This window comes from Scyliorhinus torazame, chromosome 5 (genome assembly GCF_047496885.1).
Source record: "Scyliorhinus torazame isolate Kashiwa2021f chromosome 5, sScyTor2.1, whole genome shotgun sequence".
NCBI classification, from domain to species: Eukaryota; Metazoa; Chordata; class Chondrichthyes; order Carcharhiniformes; family Scyliorhinidae; genus Scyliorhinus; species Scyliorhinus torazame.
The window spans coordinates 292,052,532-292,074,990 of NC_092711.1; the positions used below are offsets into that span (position 1 = coordinate 292,052,532).

At 41.3% G+C, this 22,459-nt stretch overlaps 1 protein-coding gene across 1 annotated transcript in view; it reads left to right on the plus strand.

Moving 5' to 3' along the window:
- LOC140421207 (dolichyl-diphosphooligosaccharide--protein glycosyltransferase subunit MAGT1-like) overlaps window positions 1–16,210 on the plus strand; it is a 69,065-nt gene extending 52,855 nt beyond the window's left edge. The window contains exons 7-10 of the mRNA XM_072505737.1: window positions 7,782–7,845; window positions 10,457–10,531; window positions 14,242–14,332; window positions 15,694–16,210. Coding sequence (XP_072361838.1) covers window positions 7,782–7,845; window positions 10,457–10,531; window positions 14,242–14,332; window positions 15,694–15,709 — 246 coding nt within the window. The 3' untranslated portion in view covers window positions 15,710–16,210. The remainder of the gene's footprint in view (window positions 1–7,781; window positions 7,846–10,456; window positions 10,532–14,241; window positions 14,333–15,693) is intronic.
- Window positions 16,211–22,459: the final 6,249 nt, after the last annotated feature.

Here is a 22,459-nt window from a genome sequence, read left to right on the forward strand (position 1 = left end):
ACTTCATTAATGGTCTCCTTTGAATGGAAAATTACTAATGTCACCTAACTAAGAAGGCATAACAGAAACTAGGAAATTATCCATCTTTTAGTGTCAGTTGTGGGAATGTTCATAGAATCGTAGAATTTACAGTGCAGAAGCAGGCCATTCGGTCCATCGAGTCTGCACCGGCCCTTGGAAAGAGCGCTCTGCTTAAGCCCATACCTCCATCCTATCCCAGTAACCTCACCTAACCTTTTTGGACATGAAAGGTAATTTAACATGGCCAATTCACCTAACCTGCACATCTTTGGACTGTGGAAGGAGACCCGAGCACCCGGAGGAAACCCACACAGACACGGGGAGAATAAACTCTGCACAGACAGTGACCCAAGCTGGGAATTAGGAACCCTGGAGCTGTGAAGCAACTGTGTAACTGTGCCACTCATTAGAATTTATTAGGACCGTGATTGAGCCAGAATTTGTAGTGAGCAAGCCATGTCTAATGAGAGTAGTTGAATTTTTTGAGAAATAACTAATGTGGTAGATAATGATGTCCAAAAGGCATTTGATCAGGTTCCACGTTAGATCATCGTAAAAAAAAAAAACATGGGATTGGAGGCAATCTACTAGATTGGATAGGGGAATAAAAGCCAAAAAAAATAGTTCATTTGTTTCGTACTTTTCATGGCCACTGGATGTCACAAAGCACTTTACAGCTAATGAAGTATTGTTATCACTGTTTTAGTACGAAATGTGCCAACCAGTATACGTATAGCAGACTCCGATCAACCGCAATGTGACAATGACCAGATAATCTCTCCATTTTTGTTTGTGGTATTGACTGCAGGATAAATATTGGCCAGCGCACTGAAGGTAATGCCTTGCCCTCCTTTGAAATAGTGCCATTGGATCTTCTACATCCCTCTGAGCAGGCAGATTAGGCCTTGGTCCATCGTCTCATCCAAAGGAGATCAAAGAGTTTCTAAAGAGTGAGATTCTAGGTACTATTGATGAGCAGAGATTTAGGGATCCCAAATACAAAGTCACTAAAATTATTTGACACGTCTAAATTATATTTTAAAAGTTGACCTGTGTCTTGAGGGCTGTAATACAAAGTGATGGAGGTTATGTTATAGCTGTATTAACCTCTGGTTAGTCCTGAGGACTGCACCTCCAGAAGAATATATTGGTCTTGGGAGAAGACCGAACACTAATGCACCATAATGATACCAGGATTAAAAGGGTTAAATTGAAGTCAGATTTTATAGAGTACGCATCTAAGTCCCTTGAATATAAAAGATTGAAGGGTGATCTGACTACAGTCTTTAAAATTATTAAAGGAGTTGGTATGGTGGATAGAAACTATTTCTTCTGATGGAGGGATCCATAACCTTCAGAACTAGGCATTTCTCCACACACAGGCTCTGAAAATCTGGAACACTGTGCCCTCCACGCGCATCCCTCAGCAGCCCCCAAAATAAAAGCTGTTGCGTTTAGGCCAATTAAAATTTTAAAATTGATTTATTTTTTTTTCCAAGAGCAAAATACTACTGATATTCTAAATCTGAAATAAAAACAGAAAGAAATGCTGGAAATATTCAGGTCTGACAGGATCTGTGGAAGAATTAACAGTTGATGTTTCAGATCAGGTCTGACAGGATCTGTGGAGGAAGAAATAGTTGATGTTTCAGATCAGTGACTTCAATCAGATCAATTCTGATATAATAATCGATTATTGTCGAGCCAAGTAGGCTTCAATGAAGTTACTGTGAAAAGCCCCTAGTCGCATCATTCCGGCGCCTGTTTGGGGAGGCCGGTACGGGAATTGAACCCGCGCTGCTGGCATTGTTCTGTATACAAGCCAGCTATTTAGCCCACTGTGCTAAACCAGCCCCAGGCCACTGACCTGAAACGTCAAATCTTTTTCTTTCTTCCTTGACAAAATTTCATTAAGTCAAGGTATAAAAGGCTAGAGAACCAAAGACAGGTCAATGGAGTTAAGATAAAAATCCTCCACAATATAATTAAACTGAAGAATAGGCTCGAGGGTCTGACTGGCAGCTCCTGTTCCAATATTCTTACGGAATGTAGAAAGCTAGCTGAAGCTGACATAACTTCTATCAGCATTTTTTTGACTAACACATAATAATGTGCCTGACTATAACTATTAAATGTGAGGGAAAAGGCATTATAGTTTTAACCTGTAGATATATCTAACATAAGTTCTCTTTTATTGGTGGAGAAAAAGCAAGGTTGTTGAAAAGAGTTGAAGGGAAATATGAATGTTGGAGGCACCAATTAACCTTTCTAAGGGACAATTCCAGTTGAAAATTTTGAACTTTAGATGAAGCATTATAGTTAATGTTAAGTGCCCTTGTATTTCAGAATTAACATTTATTTTAAAGATAAACATGACATTGTGGATTTTCAACAGATTAATTGGGTCATTCATTCTCCAAAAGCTACCACAATAAGCACATAGCCATGTCCTTCTGGATGGTGCTTTTCTAGAACTGGTCACCCCGCATTTTGAGAGCGTGCAGGCAGAGTCAATGGGTGACAGACAGCCAAGTAAAAATAATAATAATAGCTTATTGTCACGAGTAGGCTTCAATGAAGTTACTGTGAAAAGCCCCTAGTCGCCACATTCCAGCACCTGTTCGGGGAGGCTGGTACGGGACAGGTAGTGCAGGAATACCCCGAGTATACTTTGCTCTCCACCCGTATTCACCAGTGAGAGTAATGGTTCCTCTGCATCATGTAGCCTGACCCAAATCCATGGCACAACGAATGGCTCCACAGTACAAGGTGAGCAGGAGGATGATGGGAAATGATAAGGGATTCTATGGTTAGGTGAACAGATAGACATTTCAGCAGCCGCAGATGTGATTCCATGATGGGTTATTGCCTTTGTGGTGCCAGGGTCAAAGATGTCACTGAGCAACTGCAGACCATCCTTGAGGGAAAGAGAGCAGCCACAGGTTCCAGTCAATATTGGCACCACCAACGTGTAGAAAGACAACTAGGATTGTAGGCTGATTTTGGGGATGAGACCTCAAAGGTAGGAATCCCAGCAATACTCTGTCACGTGCTAGGAAGTATAGCGATAAAAGGACAGAGCATTTGGTAGTATTGAGTGGAGTGACGACCCCACAGTCCTTGTGGAGAAAAGTCCTGTCTTCATATTGAAGATATCCTCCATCATATTGTGTGGCACTACCATTGTGCTTAATTGGATAGATTACAAACAGATCTACCAACTCGAGACTAAACAATCAGCTGCAACAGAATTGTACTCAACCACAATATGCAAGTTCATGCCTGGCATATCCCCCCACTCTACCATTACCACCAAACCAGGGAATCAATCCTAGTTCAATGAAGAGTGCAGAAGGGCATGCCAGGAGCAGCAGAAAATGCAACCAAAAATGAGGCATCATCCTGGTGAAACTGCAATACGGGACTGTATGTGTGCCAAGTAATAGAGTTAAGCACCGCCACAATCAATGGATCGGATCTAAGTTCTGTAGGCCTGCCATATCCAGCCGTGAATGGTGTTAGACAAAAACTGGAGGAGGAGGTCCCACATAAATCCCCATACGTGATGATGGAGCCCAGTACATCTGTGCAAAAGACAAGGCTGAAGCATTTGCAACAATCTTCAGATTCCAGTCTTCAGCCAATTTGGTTCACTCCAATGATGTCAAGAAATGGCTGAAGGCACTAGACACTGCAAAGGCTATGGCCCTGATAAAGCGTCAAGAGTACTGAAGAATTCTACTTCAGATCTGGCTGAACCCCTAGTCATGCTAGTACAGCTACAGCACTGGCATCTGCCAGCAATGTGGAAAATTGTCAAGTTATGCCTTGTACACACACAGGGGGATAAATCCCACCTGGCCAATTACTGCCTCCTCAGTCTTGATCATCAGTAAAATGATGGAATGGGTCACCAACAGTGCTGTCGAGTAGCACTTGCACACTGATGCTCAGTTTGGGTTCTGCCAAGGCCACTCAGCTGTCCGATCTCATTACCATGGTTCTTAGTTCAAACATGGACAAAAGAGCTGAACTCTAGAGGTAAGAATGGTTGTCCTCGACATAGGCAGCATTTGAACGAGTATGGCATCAAGGTGCCCTAGCAAAACATGTTTGCGTGGGTTTCACCCCCACAACTCAAAAGATGTGCAGGGTAGTTGGATTGGTGAGGCTAAATTGTCCCTTAATTGGAATAAATGAATTGAGTACTCTAAATTTATTTTTTTTTAATTCAAGAAGCTCAACACTATCCAGGACAAAGCAACCGCTTGATTGCCACCCCTTCCACAAACATTCAATTCCTCCAGCACCGATTAAAAATTACAGCCATGTACCTCCAACAAGATACTGCGGTAACTCGCGATGCTCCTGAGACAGCATCTTCCAAACCCACGACCACTACCATCTGGGACAAGGGCAGCAGAAACATGGGAACGCCACTACCTGGAAGTGGCCCTCCACCAGCCACTCATCATCCTGACTTTGAAACATATTGCCATTCCTTCTCTGTTGCTGGGCCAAAGTCCTGGAACCCTCCTTAACAGCACCAGGGTGCACCTACACCACAGGGACTGCAGCTGTTCAAAGAGGCAGCTCACCACAACCTTGAGGGAAACTCGGGATGGGCAATAAATTGGCATAGCCAGCAAAGCCCAAATCCCTTGAATGATTTTTTTTTTAAAATAGATGGTGTCGGGGGGGAGAGCTTTAGATTCTTGGGGAGGTGAGGGGCGATTTACTTTTGCTGCTGGAAAAGGTTTAAACCAATTTGGTGGGGGTTGGTAATTAGAATGCAGCATTTAAAATTTTTTTTAAAAACTATAAATTTAGAGAACCCAATTCTTTCTTTTTTCCCAATTAATGGCCAATTTAGTGTGGCCAATCAACCTACCCTGCACATCTTTGGGTTGTGGGAGTGAGACCGACGCAGAAATGGGGAGAATGTGCAAACTACACATGGACATTGACCCGGTGCCGGGATCAAACCCGGATCCTCAGCGCCATGAGGCAGCAGTGCTAACCACTGCACCACAGTGCCATCCAGAATGTAGCATTATAAAGGAGAAACAGAGTTGAAAAAATTGGAAGAGATAGAAATCAGTAGAGTGCGAAATAGTTGTAAGTAAGAGGTCTTACAATATCAGGTTAAAGTAACTCCGAAAGCTAGTGATTCTTAATAAACCTGTTGGACTTTAACCTGGTGTAAGACTTTTCATTGTCCCCACCCTACACATCACAGGTAGCTTTAAGACATTAGGTGGGATCAGACTAAGAGGAAAGGCAATCAAATCTCATTTAGATTTATGTATGTGAGAACACAAAGTATGGTAAATAAGGTGGGAGAGCTACAGGCACAAATCGTCACATGGGGAATATATTATGGTGATAATTGAGACCTGGCTCAAAAAAGGGCAGGCCTGAGTACTAAATATTGCTAGATACGAGGTGTTCAGAAAGGATAGGATAGAAAGGAGGAGGGTTGGCAGTATTGATTAAGGAGAACATTTGTGTTGTAGGCCACTAACTAGTTGGAAAGACCTAGAGGAACAGTTTGCAGGAAAATTACAGAGGGGTGCAAGTATTTTGGGGGAATGATATTGGAGAGCATCAATCGTCCTAATGTTGACTGGGATGGTACTAGTCTAAAGGGCAGAAAGGGGAAGAGTTTCTGAAACACTTTCAGGAGAATTTCTAGATCGGTATGTTTCTGGCCCAGTGAGGAAGGGGGACATTTCTGGTTCTGTGAAATATGATTCGGGTATCAGTGAACATTTGGGGGCCAGTGATCATATCATATGGTTTAGGTTAGCTTTGGAAAAGGACAAGCATCAATCTAGAGTAAAAATGAAGACCTAGTTCAGTGGGGTGTGAATAGAAATGTCCCGGGTAAATTGCAATCGGAAATTGATAGATTAAAAACTGTCAAGATAGCCCATTGTTTTGTTAAGGAGAAAATAGTTAGGCTGCAGTCGAGATACATTTACACAAAGGTACCCAAAGCCAGAGCTCCCTGGATGAGGAAAATAAAGAGTAGAATGAAGGTGAAAAAGGGTGTGTACGACAGCCATCATGCTGATAATACAAATGAGAACTAGGCTGGTGAGAGAAAGTTCAGAGGGGAAATGACAAGCAAAGAGACAGAGTATGCAACGAGACCTTAACAGCTAGCATAAAAGGGAATCCAAAAGTCTGCTGTAGGTGTATAAATAGTTATGGGGTAGTAAGAGGCGGAGTGGAGCTAATTTAGAGACCAGAAGGTGGATTTATGTTTGGAGACATTGAGCATGGCTGAAGTACGAAATAAGAAAGATGCTCCCAAAGTCATAGTGAGAGAAGAGGTAAATGAGCCACTACATTGGCGTAAAACTGCTGATTTGGAGATATTGAAAAGGCGGTTCGTTCTTCAGTCGATAAGTCACCAGGACCAAATGGGATGCATGTGAAGATGCTGAGAAAAGAAAGTATGGAAATTGCAGAGGCATTGTCTGTAATCTTCCAATCCTGGGGTGACACCAGAGCACTGCCAAATTGTAAAAAATGGCAAAGTCTTCCGTCAGTTCGCCCAAGGGCCCGAGTCTGTCCCCTATATAAAAAGTGAAAAAACATTTTTACTCCAGAGATAGTAGCATCACTGCTTTTGTGACCTATATTAATCATAAAAGCTTGGGTGTAATGGGCACCATTTCAAAATCTGCAAATGACACACAACGTAGAAGCATTGTAAACTGTGAGGAGGAAACTTGAAGAGGACACCGGCACTGTTCAGCTACATGCAGATGAAATGTAATGTAAAGAAATGTGAAGTGATGGACTTTGGTAGGAAGAATGAGGAGAGGCAATATAAACTAAAGGGCACAATCCTAAAATGGGTGCAGAAGATCTGAGTTAGTTACGAAAGTAGTTAAAAGGGGGGGCAGCGCGGTGGTGCAGTTGTTAGCACAGCTGCCTCACGGCGCCGAGGTCCCAGGTTTGATCCTGGCCCTGGGTCACTGTCCGTGTGGACTTTGCACATTCTCCCGGTGTTTGCGTGGGTTTCGTCCCAACAACCCAATGATGTGCAGGGTAGTTGGATTGGCAAAGCTAAATTGTCCCATAATTGGAAAAAATGAATTGGGCACTCTAAATTAAAGAAAAAGGTATATGGGACCCTGGACTTTTTAAATGGAGACATAGAGTACAAAAAACAGTGAAATGAATCTTTTTATAAAACATTGATTCAGCCTCAAATGGAGTACTGTATCCAATTCTGGACACCATATTTCAGGCAGGATGTGAAGGCATTAGAGAATATTCGGAAAATATTGACAAAGAATGGTTCCTGGGAAGACTGTCTTTAGCTGTTTGGATAGATTGGAGAAGCTGGGGTTGAGAAGAGAACGTTGAGAGGAGGTTTGATGGAGGTGTTCAAAATCATAAAAGATCGAGACAGAGTAGATAGAGAGAAACCAATGTATCCCATTTGACCGAAAAGTTGAGAACTCGATTTAAGGCACCTGAAGGGAAGACATTGTTAGAGCAAAGAGGAACCAATGGGGGAGTGAGACTTGCAGAGAGCAGGTATGTACATGATGGACTAAATGGCTTCCTTCTGTGAAGTTGCAATCCTATGAATTCATGAGTGAGTTTCTATTGAGAAATTGAGGCCTAAATGTATTCCACAGTTTAGATTGACTATTTTGTTAACCAAAAAAGCAGTAGGATGGTAATATTGAAATCTTAAATGAATGTTCCTTTAATCCTGTTGCTTTTTCCATTTGCAGAGTTACATTCATGGAAGCAGCCAAGCACAGTTTGTAGCTGAAACACACATTGTTATTTTGCTCAGTATCCTTTTTGGTCTGGACTATAGCACAATGTTTAAAATAATTAAGAACTGTCAGTGCACTGCTGAGGATAGAAAATAATCATTATTGTAATAACCATTTATTATTCACAGTTCGTTTGAAATTATTTACCACATTCGTGGATAAGATGTATTTTATGTACATTCCTACTTTTAGTTTACATGGTTACCATAAAGATGCAGGATTTAAAGCAACTCATGCATTCTACTCTGCAACTGGAAGACTGCCAACCTGAGATTTGAGTTTGAACATAGAACATACAGTGCAGAAGGAGGCCATTCGACCCATCTAGTCTGCACTGACCCACTTAAGCCCTCACTTATCCCCGTAATCCAATAGCCCCTCCTAACCTTTTTGGCCACTAAGGGCAATTTATCATGGCCAATCCACCTAACCTGCACGTCTTTGGACTGTGGGAGGAAACCGGAGCACCCGGAGGAAACCCACGTAGACACGGGGAGAACGTGCAGACTCCGCACAGACAGTGACCCAGCGGGGAATCGAACCTGGGACCCTGGCGCTGTGAAGCCACAGTGCTATCCACTTGTGCTACCGTGCTGCCCTTGGTTTGATAATTAACTGACGTTGACTGAGCTGCTGGTGGTTGAACATCATTCACTCTCTGAGTTATTGCTGGATGGAGAGCTACGATGAAGCACCACATCTTTTGGGAGAGGTGGAATCTATAGGTTAATCACAAGGTGTTTATACTACCTGTGTAGAAATTTGCAGTTTCAGTTAATCTTGCATGACTGGAGGAAATGGTATGACAGCTAAATGGGACTGAAGAAGAATGTAATTTGAATGAGACATACAAAATATAAAAGTCAAAGAGACCAAAGCACAATTAAAGTTCATGACTTTTTCACAGAATTATAGGTACAAAATCAGATTTTATTATCGTACCCTGAGTCAACACAAAAGGAGGACATGTGGCTCATTGTGCCTATGCTCGCTATTTGGTAGAGTTATTCAGGTAAATTCCCCAGCACCTCTCCATGCCCGTACATTACCCTGCTGTTTTTTACTTTAAGTTATTATCCAATTCCCTTTTACTATTGAAACTACATCCATAATTCTTGCAGGCTATGAATTCCACATTGCAACAACTTGCAGAGTTTTTTTTACATTTCCCTCATGTCACCTCTGGCTCTTTTGCCAAGCATCTTAAAGCTTATGTCTCCGTTACAAATTGTTCTACAACTGGGAATAGCTTCTGCATATCTGTTCTATTAAAACTGTTCATCACTTGATGAAATGCCGCCATCAAATCTCATCTCAACCCAAGGGATAACCACAAATTCTCCAGTCTCCCAACTTAACTGACATCTCTCATTCTGGGTACCATTCTAGTAAATCTCTCATGCACCCTCTCTTAGACCTTGGCACTCTTCTGAAAGTGTAGTGTCCATAATTGAATATATCTTCATCTTAGGCCTGTCATGTGAGAGTACCTTTAAGAAATGGGTGTTTATAAATGGGTGTGTATATAAGTACCTGTAGTGAGAGTACCTTTAAGGAATGGGTGTTTATTCAGTGATGTCAGAGGGTGGGTGGAGCTGGGTTGTCTCAGCTTTTTACTTTTGTTTTAAGCTGTTTGCTGCAGGGTGTGTTTTAGTTTCATTTTCAGAGCTGGATAGCTGCAGTCACAGCCAGAAGGTGTATGAATCTCTCTGTAATCTAAAGACTGTAAATCGATCCTGGTGATTTAAAACTAATAACAGTAGTGACTTTAACCTGATGTGCTTCTGGTAAAAGGTGTTTTAAGTCTTATGGATGTTAAAAGGAAAGCTTAAAGGATTACTTAGTGTTGTATTCTTTGGGGGTTGTATTTGAATTAATGGTTGCTAAGATGTTCACTATGTTTTAAAAAGGTTAACTTGAGTTCATAGAATAAACATTGTTTTGCTTTAAAAAAAATACTTTTCTATTTTTGCTGTACCACACCTGTAGAGTGGGCCGTGTGCTCCCCATACCACAATCTATTAAAGGTTGTGGGTCAGGTGAACTCCATGATACACTTTGGGATTCTCTAAACCCTGGCCAATAACAGGCCTAAACAGTGTTTAGAAAGCCTCAGCAGAAATTATTTGCTTTTGTACACTTCAACTCTATTATTATCGTTAAGCATCCCACATTCTTCAACAGCTTTATGGAAGCCATTACAGAGCAAACGTGTATACTGAGAGTGGCCAATTACAAACTTGAGATTCACTTGTGAAATTTGAGAGACAATTGTGCTGTTTTTGGGTACTTTGAAGATCCATTTAAACAACATTAATCCTTGCATCATTTCACTTGAGAAAATTAGTGACATGAGTTTTAATTTGTCACCAGTTGTGTGACTTTCTCATCTTGATCATTCAAAGGTGATGCCAGAGAGATGTTTCAGATAGACTGCCCTGGAAATTATACCAAGACTTAATATATATTTAGTGGTGCTCTCACACATGGAAGACATTTTGAGTCACTAGATATATTTCCTTTGCAATTAACTTGTGTTTTTCAGTAAATGCACCCATATTAACCCTCTTCTGTGACTGTAATGAATCTGAATTTGCTACAAGTTGTATCTTAACCACCAATTGCAGATGCTGCTATAACATTAGGTATGGTGCTTCTTCATGAAGCGGCAACGTCTAATATGGAAATAGGCAAACGAAGAAGTAAGTAATTTAAGCACATCTTTGTGTTGGCTAGTTGTTACTATAACTGGGTTAAAATGGGGAACTGTTATGATTAATTTGAGGGCAGCACGGTGGCGCAGTGATTAGCATTGCTGCCTCACGGCGCCGAGGTCCCAGGTTCGATCCCGGCTCTGGGTCACTGATTGTGTGGAGATTGCACATTCTCTCTGTGTTTGTGTGGGTTTCGCCCCAACATCCCAAAAGATGTGCAGGGTAGGTGGATTGGCCACGCTAAATTGTCCCTTAATTGGAAAAAACAATTTTTTTTATGAATGATTAATTTTTGAGCGCTCATTTATTTTGGCAAAAGTTTTAAATGAAGTATGGCAAATTTTGAACAAACAGCAGAAAAATCTACTCTAATCAAAAACTGTTTCCTTCTCTGAACTCCATACATGCATAACCATCCAAATATTCCTGCCATTTTCGCCTCCATTCTTGAAGGCATTGACTCATATTGAGCTAAGAGTAAAGTTAGTAACTTTTGCAAAAGGAAAATGTAATTATTGAATTGTTGTTAGACCTAATGAATTAATAATCCTCATTTTAACATTCAATTTACTGCAGTAGTGAGTGCTTCATTTTTTACAGTGAGATGAGCATGCATTGGATGTAATGGAGTTGGTTTTTCCATGAGAATTTTCTGAAGCAATTTTTATTGCATTAATGAACTATTATCCCATATCCAATAATCCATGGTAACAAAATGCAGGAAATTTGTGAAATAAATAAGAACATACAAATTAGGAGCAGGAGGAGGCCACACGGCACCTTGAGCCTGCACTGCCATTCAATAAGATCATGATTGATCTGATTGTAACCTCCACTGAATATTCCTGCCTACCCCCAATAATGTTTCACCCCCGGTTAATCAAGAATCTATCGAGCTCTGCATTAAAAATATTGAAAGATGATGCTTCCACTGCCTTTTGTAGAAAAGAATTCCAGAGAGTCTCAACCCTCAGAGAAAAAAATTATCTTCATCTCTGTCTTAATAACTTATTAAACACATTTTTACTTAGTCATTTAGAAGAACAGCATTTCTCCAGATAATAGTGAGAAAGAGGAGGTCTGGTGGCGCAGTGAGTAGCATCCCTGCCTCTAAACCAGAAGTTCCGGGTTCACGACCAGGACTTGATAGCCAAGGAAGGTTCAAAATGCGGTCAAAACGTGTTGAGAATTAACTTTTAAATTCCTCCAACACACTGCGATGGCAGGCGGTAAGAACGGGAAACATTCCTGGTCAGGTATGTGATGGAAAGAAATTAAAACCTCTTACCATTACTATCCATTGCTCCAGACTACAAGATGCTTGTAAAAGAGTACGTGGCTGCAACACATCGGACCCTTTAGTGGGCAGTTGGCGGCATGACCCAGTTGGCTGGATAGCTGGTGCTGATCAGATTGGCGCCTACAGTAAGTGGGTTGTCCTGTTTTGGCTGAGGTGGATTTGGAACCTGCTTCTTTGCCCTACCTGTGGTGAAGTTCATGGCGGTGTGGGTTGGATCTGCCTTTTGGCAGATAACTTGAAGTAGTGAGAAAGATGAATGTTGTTTTAAATTTGTAGTGATTACTTAAATGTAGTGCAGTATTGCACTACATTTATCATTAAGGACTAGGTGCCAACGCACACCAATCCCGCTTCTAAAGATCAGACGGCTCCGCAAATTAACCCTTACGTCACTGTTTTCTCTTCCGTTATCTTGATTGCTTCGTGGACAACTTCGTTGGAGAAGTTACACGATTATCTTGATTGCTTCGTGGACAACTTCGTTGGAGAAGTTACACGATTAATATTTTTTTTGATCACTGATATGTCTAGTTTATTAACGATTTGTGCTGATGTTAGTTTGGGTCCCTTTTAATGCCTGGTTCAGATTTCTTTATGTTCCCTTGTAAGTTGCTAGCATTGACAATCTTGTATAAAATATATATTTTTAGTATCAACCTTCGTTTTAGCTTCCTTGATCCCATATTTCAGTCTTATACATGCATGTGCTAACATTAGTACATTTTTGAGAAAATGCATATGGAATAAAGAACAATGCAGCACAGGAACAGGCCCTTTGGCCCTCCAAGCCTGTACCGGTCATGATACCACCCTTGGCCAAAACTGTCAGCACTTCTAGTGCCGTTTCCCTCAATACCCATCCTATCCATGTATTTGTCAAGATGCCTTTTGAATGCCGTTAATGTATTTGCTTCCACAACCTCCCCAGGCAGCACATTCCAGGAACTCACCAGCCTCTTTTAAAAAATAAAAATAAAAACCTGCCTCACACATCTCCTCTAAACATTGCCCCATGGGCCTTAAATCTATGCCTCTAGTGACTGACCCCTCCACCCTAGGAAAAAGTGCCTGCCCATCCACTCTATCCATGCTGCTCATAATCTTGTAAACCTCTAACAAGTCGCCCGTCAACCTCTATCATTCTAATGAAAACAGTTTGAGTCTATTCAGCCTCTCCGCATAGCTATAACACCCTCCAGACCAGGCAGCATTCTGGTAAGCCTCCTCTTGACCCTCTCCGAAGCTTCCACATCTTTCTGGTAGTGTGGTGACCAGAATTGTGTGCAATATTCCAGGTGCGGCCATACCAAGGTTCTACACAACTGTAGCCTGACTTGCTAGTTTTTATACTCCATGCCCCGCCCAATGAAAGCAAGCATTCAGGATGCTTTCTTGACTACCGTGTCCACTTGTGTTGCCACTTTCAAAGATCTGTGGCCCTGTACACCCAGATCTCTCTGACTTTCTATATTCCTTACGGTTTTGCCATTTACTGTATATTTCCCCTCTGTCAAACCTACCAAAATGCTATACCTCACATTTGTCCGGATTAAGCTCCATTTGCCATTTCTCTGCCCAAATTTCCAACCTATCTATGTCCTGCTGTATCCTCTGACAACCCTCATCACTATCTGCCATTCCACCAACCTTAGTGTCATCCACGAACTTACTAATCAGACCAGCTACATTTTCCTCCAAATCGTTTATGTACACTACAACAGCACCAATCCCTGCAGAACACCACTAGTCACAACCTTCCATTCAGAAAAACACCTTCTACTGCTACCCTTTGCCTTCTGTGACCGAGCCAGTTCTGTATCCATCTTGCCACGTCACCTCTGATCCCGTGTGACTTCATCTTTTGTACCAGTCTGCCATGAGGCACCTTGTCAAAGGCTTTACTGAAGTCTGTGTAAACAACATCCACCGCCCTCCCCATATCAATCATCTTTGTCACCTCCTGAAAAATCTCGATCAAGTTAGTGAGGCATGACGTCCCCTTCACAAAACCATGCTGTCTATCGCTAATGAGTCCAAATGGGTATAAATCCTGTCCCTGAGAATTCTCTCTAATAATGTACCCGGACTATAGTTTCCTGGATTATCCCTGCTACCTTTCTTAAACAGCGGTACCACATTAGCTATACTCTAGTCCTCTGGGATCTCACCTGTAGCCAATGAGGAATATTTCTGATAAAACTCTTAACTGCTGGTATTATTAAGGAAACTGACCAAACTGAAGCTGACATTAGGAATTATGGCAAAATTATGGATACAGAAAGTGAGACCAGAATTGGCCTATTAGTAAAAGCAATTGTGCATACAATTGAGACAGATTTAATAACTGAGGCTGTAATGGGTTAGTGATCAAACTTTGTTTTTACTTTTTACCCTGCAGTTTTGTGTGTGGCAGGCCTAGGACTGGTTGGGTTTTTCTTCAGCCTGATGTTGTCCATTTTCAGAGCTAAATACCATGGATATCCATACAGGTGAGTTGTGGATATATATTGATAGCATATGTAGTAATGCTACAATGACTGAACTGTATTTGTTAGATGTATACAGTTCCATTTCAAAGAGGAATTGCAACTGCTATTTCCATTTAGCAGAGTTTCAAAACCTCTTTCATCTATTTCAGCAGCTTCTCTGTGCAACTTATGTGCAGCTGTGATTAGCAATGGAGTTATTGCATTGTGTACGTTCACACATTTGGGAAATGCAGGCTGGATTTTAAGGCCTATCATTAAGTAATTGTTCTTCATTGCTCTTTGGCCCTATTAGATGCAATATCAAAATTCAGCAGAGAGAAAAAAAAGAAAATATTATCTCCTATCCAGCTATTGCATTTCCCTCACAGTCTGGTTACAAACTGGTAAAAGCGAGAATCCTTTGATTTTATATCGTCGCAGCTTATCCATCATATACCTGATATCTTTGGGGTATGAAGGCGTCGCGCTGAGTTGATGGATTGAATCTGAGCCAGTCAATCCTTTTTAAAGTCTCATTTTAACTCAGTCGCAGAGCTTGGCATTGTTGTTGATTGTGCAGACAGTTTGGTTCATATGATTTGGAGGACTGGGTCATTCATTGGAAATTGGAATCCATAATTCCGCTCTAATTTAGTATAATAAAATCAATGCCCTAGACGGTTGGGTGGTCTCATCTGGATGAGAAGTGGTAAACTTAATAACCACTGCTTAATAACCGCTGTCAAGTTGGTTTATACAGTTTTAGCCAATTAAACTCCCAACGGCACACCTCTACATGAAGACTTTTGTCAGCCTGGACCTCAGCCCTTTTGAGAGTGGTTAACCTTTAGAGATTCTCCAGTTGAACATAATTTCTACCTGATTGGATTTCTTTGGAGACTTTTAAACATGGTTTCTATGCATGTCTCGCATGCAGCTGAACAAAAAATTCATCTGCTTCTGTGAAGGCATCCTTGAGTTTTTTTTTAATTGATGCAAATCTAAGAGCTCACTATTAAAGCTCACTTCTGCTTAAAAAAATCAAGGTTTTTCTCGAAAATATTTTTTGTTTGAAACGTTCCTTCGTATCTCTGCAAATCTTCAATTTCTGACCAACGTGAAGACTCGAGTTGAGACTTCTTGCTGCTGTGCCAATTTGATGTTGTTCTGTAGGAATTGATACATTAAGATTGAAGTTGTGGGATTCTAGAAATCTGCAGAATGTTTTGAACAATTGCATTATTGCATGTAAGTGGAACTGAAGTGTTATAATTTAAACATTTTGCTTATTTAAAACTTACTAAAACTTGTTAGTAAAGTCCAGAATGTTCACTAACTGAATCTATTTTAAATTCTGCCTTTTATCTTTTTTGTGTTTTTAGCTTTCTTATTAGTTGATCCTGGAGACATAGGCAGAAGATAGAAGGACAGCACCGTGGTTTGAGAAGTATACATGAAAATATACATGGAGCGTTTAGTTGTGTTTCAACTACCTCCCAATGTTATTCCAATCAAGGTGGAAGACTTGAACCAAAGAGAGTCTACAGTGCCTTAGTAGATTTTTAAGTTTACTGTCGGGCAACAAAAATATTTTTTAAATTAAACCATTTCCTTATGAAAATATTTGAAGGTATCTGGGGACAAAATAGAAAGTAGTTAAAATTGATTTGCAGTTTTCAGAAAAGTGTGTAATTTCTATTGACTAAAGTGCCTTAAATGGAATTGTTCATCAAGACTCAAAGGGCTGATTTGCATACTTTTGAATTTATACTAGTTGGTGAAATGTAAAATTGAAATAAGTCGACCTAAAATGCTATGTTTCATTGTGTATGTTGGGTCATTTTCTTTTACAAATACTGTGAACCTGGCTGTTGCATTTACAATAAAGAGATAACTTTATGTCTGTGGTGTTAATAACTGGGAGCGAACTTAAGTTTATGAGTAACGCTTTTGAAACACCTTGCTGCTTGTGTGATCATCTGGGAGTTTTTAAAAATGTGAGTGACTATTGAAACTTACTGTTCATGGAGAATTTTTGATTCAAAATATTAATGCAACTGAGTTTAGTGAAATGAGTTGGGAATGTATGGTGCTATTATCTCAAGACTTGGGTTCACAACCAGAAAGATGTTAGTTGAATGAAAATGCTGAGCAAGATGCTAGCTTAATGCCTTAATTTTTATATTAAATGTAAATTAGATGCAGAACTGAAATGCAAAATTAGATTGAATTTTCTAACCTTACTGATTAATGTAATTTTGAGCTACATAATAGGGACACATATTACTGGAATGAAAGAACACATTTTGCATTTAGTACTGATATCGGACATCTCCATTTCAGGTATAGTTAACTGCAAATTTAAAGCTTCTCCACTCGTAGATCAGGAAAGTTCCAGGTGCGGTCCTTATAATTCCTGGATCAAGAAAATTCCCCAGATTTACCCCAATCCTGATCATAATTCAGTGAACACAGCTACAAGTGTATGCGTGAATGAAGTGTGATTAATGGGCTCAGTGGAATAGCCTCCCAATATGTGTGGAACTGTACCCGAGCAAGAAGCTGATACCTTTAGGAAAGAAGTAAAGAAGAATAAACAGATGAGAAAAAATTATGTAACTAAACTTTTGAAGAGGGAGTAGAAACTAATTCTAATTAAGTTCTACATTCAACATGTAGCTCATTCCCTCAAAGTTAGTCTTGGGTTCTTTGAAGACAATTTACAATGTGCAATGAAAGCCATTGTGTTCCTGAAAAATATTTTGGCAAACATTTTTGTCCAAACTTATGACTCAATTTGTCATGTTAGTATATGTCATAAATAAGTAACCACCTGACTTTTCTCCTGCTCAGTGAACTTTTCATGAACAGTAGTTTTTAAAAGATAGAATGTAAATGGTTTCAAAGAATACATCATAGCAGCGAATTGAGGGAGTTGACAGCAAGTTTATTTAGTGACGGGAAAAACATATTACAGCTACACATCGAATGTAGAACTTAATTAGAATTAATTTGCTTTTCTGGATCTTCAAAGTTTCATTACCTACTTTTATTCATCTGTTTATTCCCCTTCTCTCCTGAAGGCATCAACTTGCTAGGGTACAGTTCCACTTGCATTGGGAGGCTCATCCACTGAAAGCCATTATTAGTGTTTTCAGACTTTATCCACATGTTCCCATGTAGCAATGCTCATTTTTTTGTGATCAGGAGTGATGATGCTGGAGAATTTTCCTGATTGAGATTCTGACTAAGGATTGCACAGGACCTTCCTGATCTATGGCTGGAGAAGCTTTATCATTGCAGCTCTATCAACTGTTTCTGAAATTGAGCTATTTGATATTAGTATTGAGTGCCAAATATGTTATTTTATTCCAGTGGTAAAATAAGCACAAAGTACTGTCTTTGCTGATCTCAATTGGATTGGCAATGAATATATAATCAATGCTATTGGCTTCTGGGCTTAGGAAGAGAAGATCAGCATGGACTCCTGCTGCTGATTGATACCCAATGTCTTTTGCTGGAAAGTACGTACAGATGTCGGTTGAGGAGACAGTTGAGCTGAATTGTACCACATTTGTGTTAGAAATTGCCTCTCCTAGAGCGACACGGTGATGCTGTGGTTAACATTGCTGCCCCATGCGCCGAGGACCTGGATTTGATCCTGGTCCAGGGTCACTGTCCCTGTGGAGTTTGCACAGTCGCCTGTGTCTGCATGGGTCTCACCACTTCCCCCCCCCCCCCACCCAAAGATGTGTAGGGTAGGTGGATTGGCCATGCTAAATATTTCTGCTTTGTATGATACCCTATCAGTTCCAATCTTTTTATATTGAGCTGTTCATTCATTTGTATTAGGCACATATTAGATTCACAGGAAGTGTGCATTGCATGCATAATGTATTACTGGTAAATCATTACGATCCTGGACCACACCCTAACAGTAGCTAGGATACTGGACTGACACTCCAATTTTTTAGTTTATTTTGTAAGATTGTGTGGAAAGAATATGAATAATTTGCTCCAGGAGTGATTGCATGAAGAAATAGGGATTTGGTATTTTTTTAAAAAACATTATTATTTACACAATATTAAACTCTAACATCACGCATGAAAATAGCTTACAATTACCCCTTAAACAATACTACTCAATTCCCAATTAAACAAGGAAACAAAACGTATAGCTCTCAATGCATTCTACATCCCAAAGGCACAGAGTAATACTTATCTTCCAGAACAGATTTGGCTCCTGATTGAACCCCTGCATACTCAGGCTGGATGTCTTCAAAAATACTATGTCAACAGGATTGTTTCAGCTTCTTGTCCTCAGACAAGTCTACACTGCTTTAAATACTATTACTTTTTTTAAACTATCCTACTGGGAGAGCAAAAGACCTTGTTTGTGGACTCCATGTTAGCCAGATCAGAACTCCAGTCAAAAACATTCTCAAAATGTCTGAATGCCAACAATGGCATCATTTCCCCAAGCTGAAAACAAATTAACTCCCTAGGGCTCACCCCTACTCAAAGCATTGGCCCAGGCTTTTTATTCTGGTCAATTTCACCTCTGGTTCCTAAAAGCTTTCTGGTCTTTAAAAACAAGATTATTTTAAAAACATGACTACTGCAGTCAACTAACCCAGGTGTTTAGCCCTTAAATTGCCAAATGTTTAGAATCAATATATCTAAAATCCTGTATTCATCACACTATGGCATAATGTGCAGTGAGTTGGAAGTTACATGGCTGATTCCCTGTTAAAAAGGAATATGTGTACTGCAAAGACGTGGTACAGAATGTAAGTGTGTTATGGGCCAGGGTTTAGAGAATCCCAAAGTGTAGCATAGAGTTCACCTGACCAACAACTTTTAATAGATTGTGGTATGGGGAGCACACGGCCCACTCTACAGGTGTGGTACAGCAGAAATGGAAAAGTATTTTTTAAAGCAAAACAATGTTTATTCTATGAACTCAAGTTCATAGGCCTTTTCTCATTAGAGCGGAGAAGGATGAGGGGCGACTTGATAGAGGTTTATAAGATGATCAGGGGAATAGATAGAGTAGACAGTCAGAGACCTTTTCCCCGGGTGGAACACACCATTACAAGGGGACATAAATTTAAGGTGAAAGGTGGAAGATATAGGAGGGATATCAGAGGTAGGTTCTTTACCCAGAGAGTAGTGGGGGCATGGAATGCACTGCCTGTGGAAGTAGTTGAGTCGGAAACATTAGGGACCTTCAAGCAGCTATTGGGTAGGTACATGGATTACGGTAAAATGATATAGTGTAGATTTATTTGTTCTTAAGGGCAGCACAGTAGCATTGTGGATAGCACAATTGCTTCACAGCTCCATGGTCCCAGGTTCGATTCCGGCTTGGGTCATTGGCTGTGCGGAGTCTGCACGTCCTCCCCGTGTCTGCGTGGGTTTCCTCCGGGTGCTCTGGTTTCCTCCCACAGTCCAAAGATGTGCGGGTTAGGTGAATTGGCCAATGATAAATTGCCCTTGGTGTTGGGTGGAGGTGTTGAGTTTGGGTAGGGTGCTCTTTCCAAGAGCCGGTGCAGACTCAAAGGGCCGAACGGCCTCCTTCTGCACTGTAAATTCAATGATAATCTATGATTAATCTAGGACAAAGGTTCGGCACAACATCGTGGGCCGAAGGACCTGTTCTGTGCTGTATTTTCTATGTTCTATGTTAACCTTTTTAAAACATAGTGAACATCTTAGCAACCATCAATTCAAATACATCCCCCAAAGAATACAACACTAAGTAATCCTTAATAACTTCCCAAACAACATCCAGAAGACAGAAGAAACACCTTTTAACAGAAGCACATCAGGTTTACATTTATTAATGAAAGCATTTATAATTCTGAATTCACCAAATGATCAAGAGATCAACAGTACACCTGCTCTGTCTGGCTTCAGCTCCAACACTGAAAACGAAACTAAAACACAGCCTGCAGCAAACAGCCTAAAACAAAAGTAATAAGCTGACAGCCCAGCTCCACCAACACTCTGACATCGCTGCAGTAGTAAATACTCATTTCTTAAAGGTACTCTCACATGACAAGTGTGATGCTTATAGGAAGTACATGCGAGTGCGATTTGCCCTCCCCAGTTGTAACTTACCTTCCCACTGTTACTATCTCCTGTGATGCACCCTCCCTAGGCATGGATTCCACGATCTACTCCACCCACTACATAATTCCCCTACCAGTGAGAAAATCCAACATCAAGCTCCACGTTCTAGCAATATTACTGGGATGGGTTCTCCATCCAAAATACTCCGATGCACTCAACCACATTTTCAGAATTTACAGTGCAGAAGGAGGCCATTTGGCCCAGTGAGTCTACACCGGCCCCTGAAAGAGCACCCTACCTCAGCCCACACATTCACCCTATCCCCGTAACCCAGCAACCCCACCTAACGTTTGGACACTACGGGGCAATTTAGCGTGACCAGTTCACCTAACCCACACATCTTTTAACATGGGGAGAACGTGCAGACTTCGCACAGACAGTGACCGAAGCTGGGAATCGAACCTGCGTCCCTGATGCTATGAAGCAACAGTGATAGCCACTGTGCTACCGTGCCGTTCCAAAGATCAATTACCTTACTTGCAACTGCTCCAGCTGACCTGTTGCTATGCCCCCATGTCTCCAATTTGTATGTTGCCCAGGATTTTCCTGTGTATATTGTGTATATTATTCCTGTGCAGGGACAGCAGGGTGTGACTGCAAGTCAGGCAGGTAAAGGGAACCAGCAGTCAGGAACTCAGGAGCCTCAGCCCTTGACTCTGTCCAACAGGTATGAGGCACTTGCTCCCTGTGTGGATGGCGAACAGGGTTGCAGGAAGGATGAGTCAGCTGACCAAGGCACCATGGTTCAGCAGGCCATTCAAGGGGAGGGAGTAAATAGGCAAGTTGTAGTTGTAGGGGATTCTATTATCAGGGGGATAGATAGTATCCTTTGTGAGCAGGATAAAGAGTCCCGCATGGTATGTTGCCTGCCCGGTGCTAGGGTGCGGGACATCTCTGACCGGCTTGAAAGGATACTGGAGAGGGAGGGGGAGGATCCAGTTGTTGTGGTCCATGTTGGTACCAACAACATAGGCAAGTCTAGGAAAGAGGACCTGTTTAGAGATTATAAAGAGCTAGGATTCAAATTAAAAAAACAGGTCCTCAAGGGTCATAATCTCCGGATTACTGCCCGAGCCACGTGCAAATTGGCATAGGGAGGCAAGAATAAGGGAAGTTAACACGTGGCTGAAAGAGTGGTGTGGGAAAGAGGGGTTCCTTTTCATGGGACACTGGCATCAGTTTTGGGACGGGGGGAGCTATACCGTTGGGATGGTCTCCACCTGAACCGAGCTGGGACCAGTGTTCTGGCGAAAAGAGTAAATAGGGTGGTCAATAGGACTTTAAACTAAAGATTGGGGGGGAAGGGAAAGTCAGGGAACCAAGAGGAGAAGTAATCAGTGGGAAGCGTAGCTGCTTAGGAATACAAAAAAGCACGAAAAGACATAACTCAGGAGAGGTTACAATAGTCCCCATCCCACAAAATATGACACAGTGTATGGAAAGGCTCAGTAAACCAAGGTCCACCACACTAAGAAAACAAAAAGGGACGGTCAATAGAGAATGAAAGGTGCTATATTTAAATGCGCGCAGTGTACGGAACAAGGTAGATGAGCTTGTGGCCCAGATTGTGACTGGCAGGTATGATGTGGTAGGCATCACAGAGACATGGTTGCAGGGGATTCATGACTGGCGTTTAAACATCCAGGGATTCACAACCTATCGAAAAGACAGAGAGGTGGGCAGAGGGGGCGGGGTTGCCTTGTTAATTAGGAATGAAATTAAATCAATAGCACTAAACGACATGGGGTCGGATGATGTGGAGTCTGTGTGGGTAGAGTTGAGGAACCACAAAGGCAAAAAAACCATAATGGGAGTTATGTACAGGCCTCCTAACAGTGGTCAGGACCAGGGGCACAAGATGCACCACGAAATAGAAAGTGCATGTCAGAAAGACAAGGTCACAGTGATCATGGGGGACTTTAATATGCAGGTGGACTGGGTAAATAATACTGCCAGTGGACCCAAGGAAAGGGAATTCATTGAATGTTTACAGGAGGGCGTTTTGGAACAGCT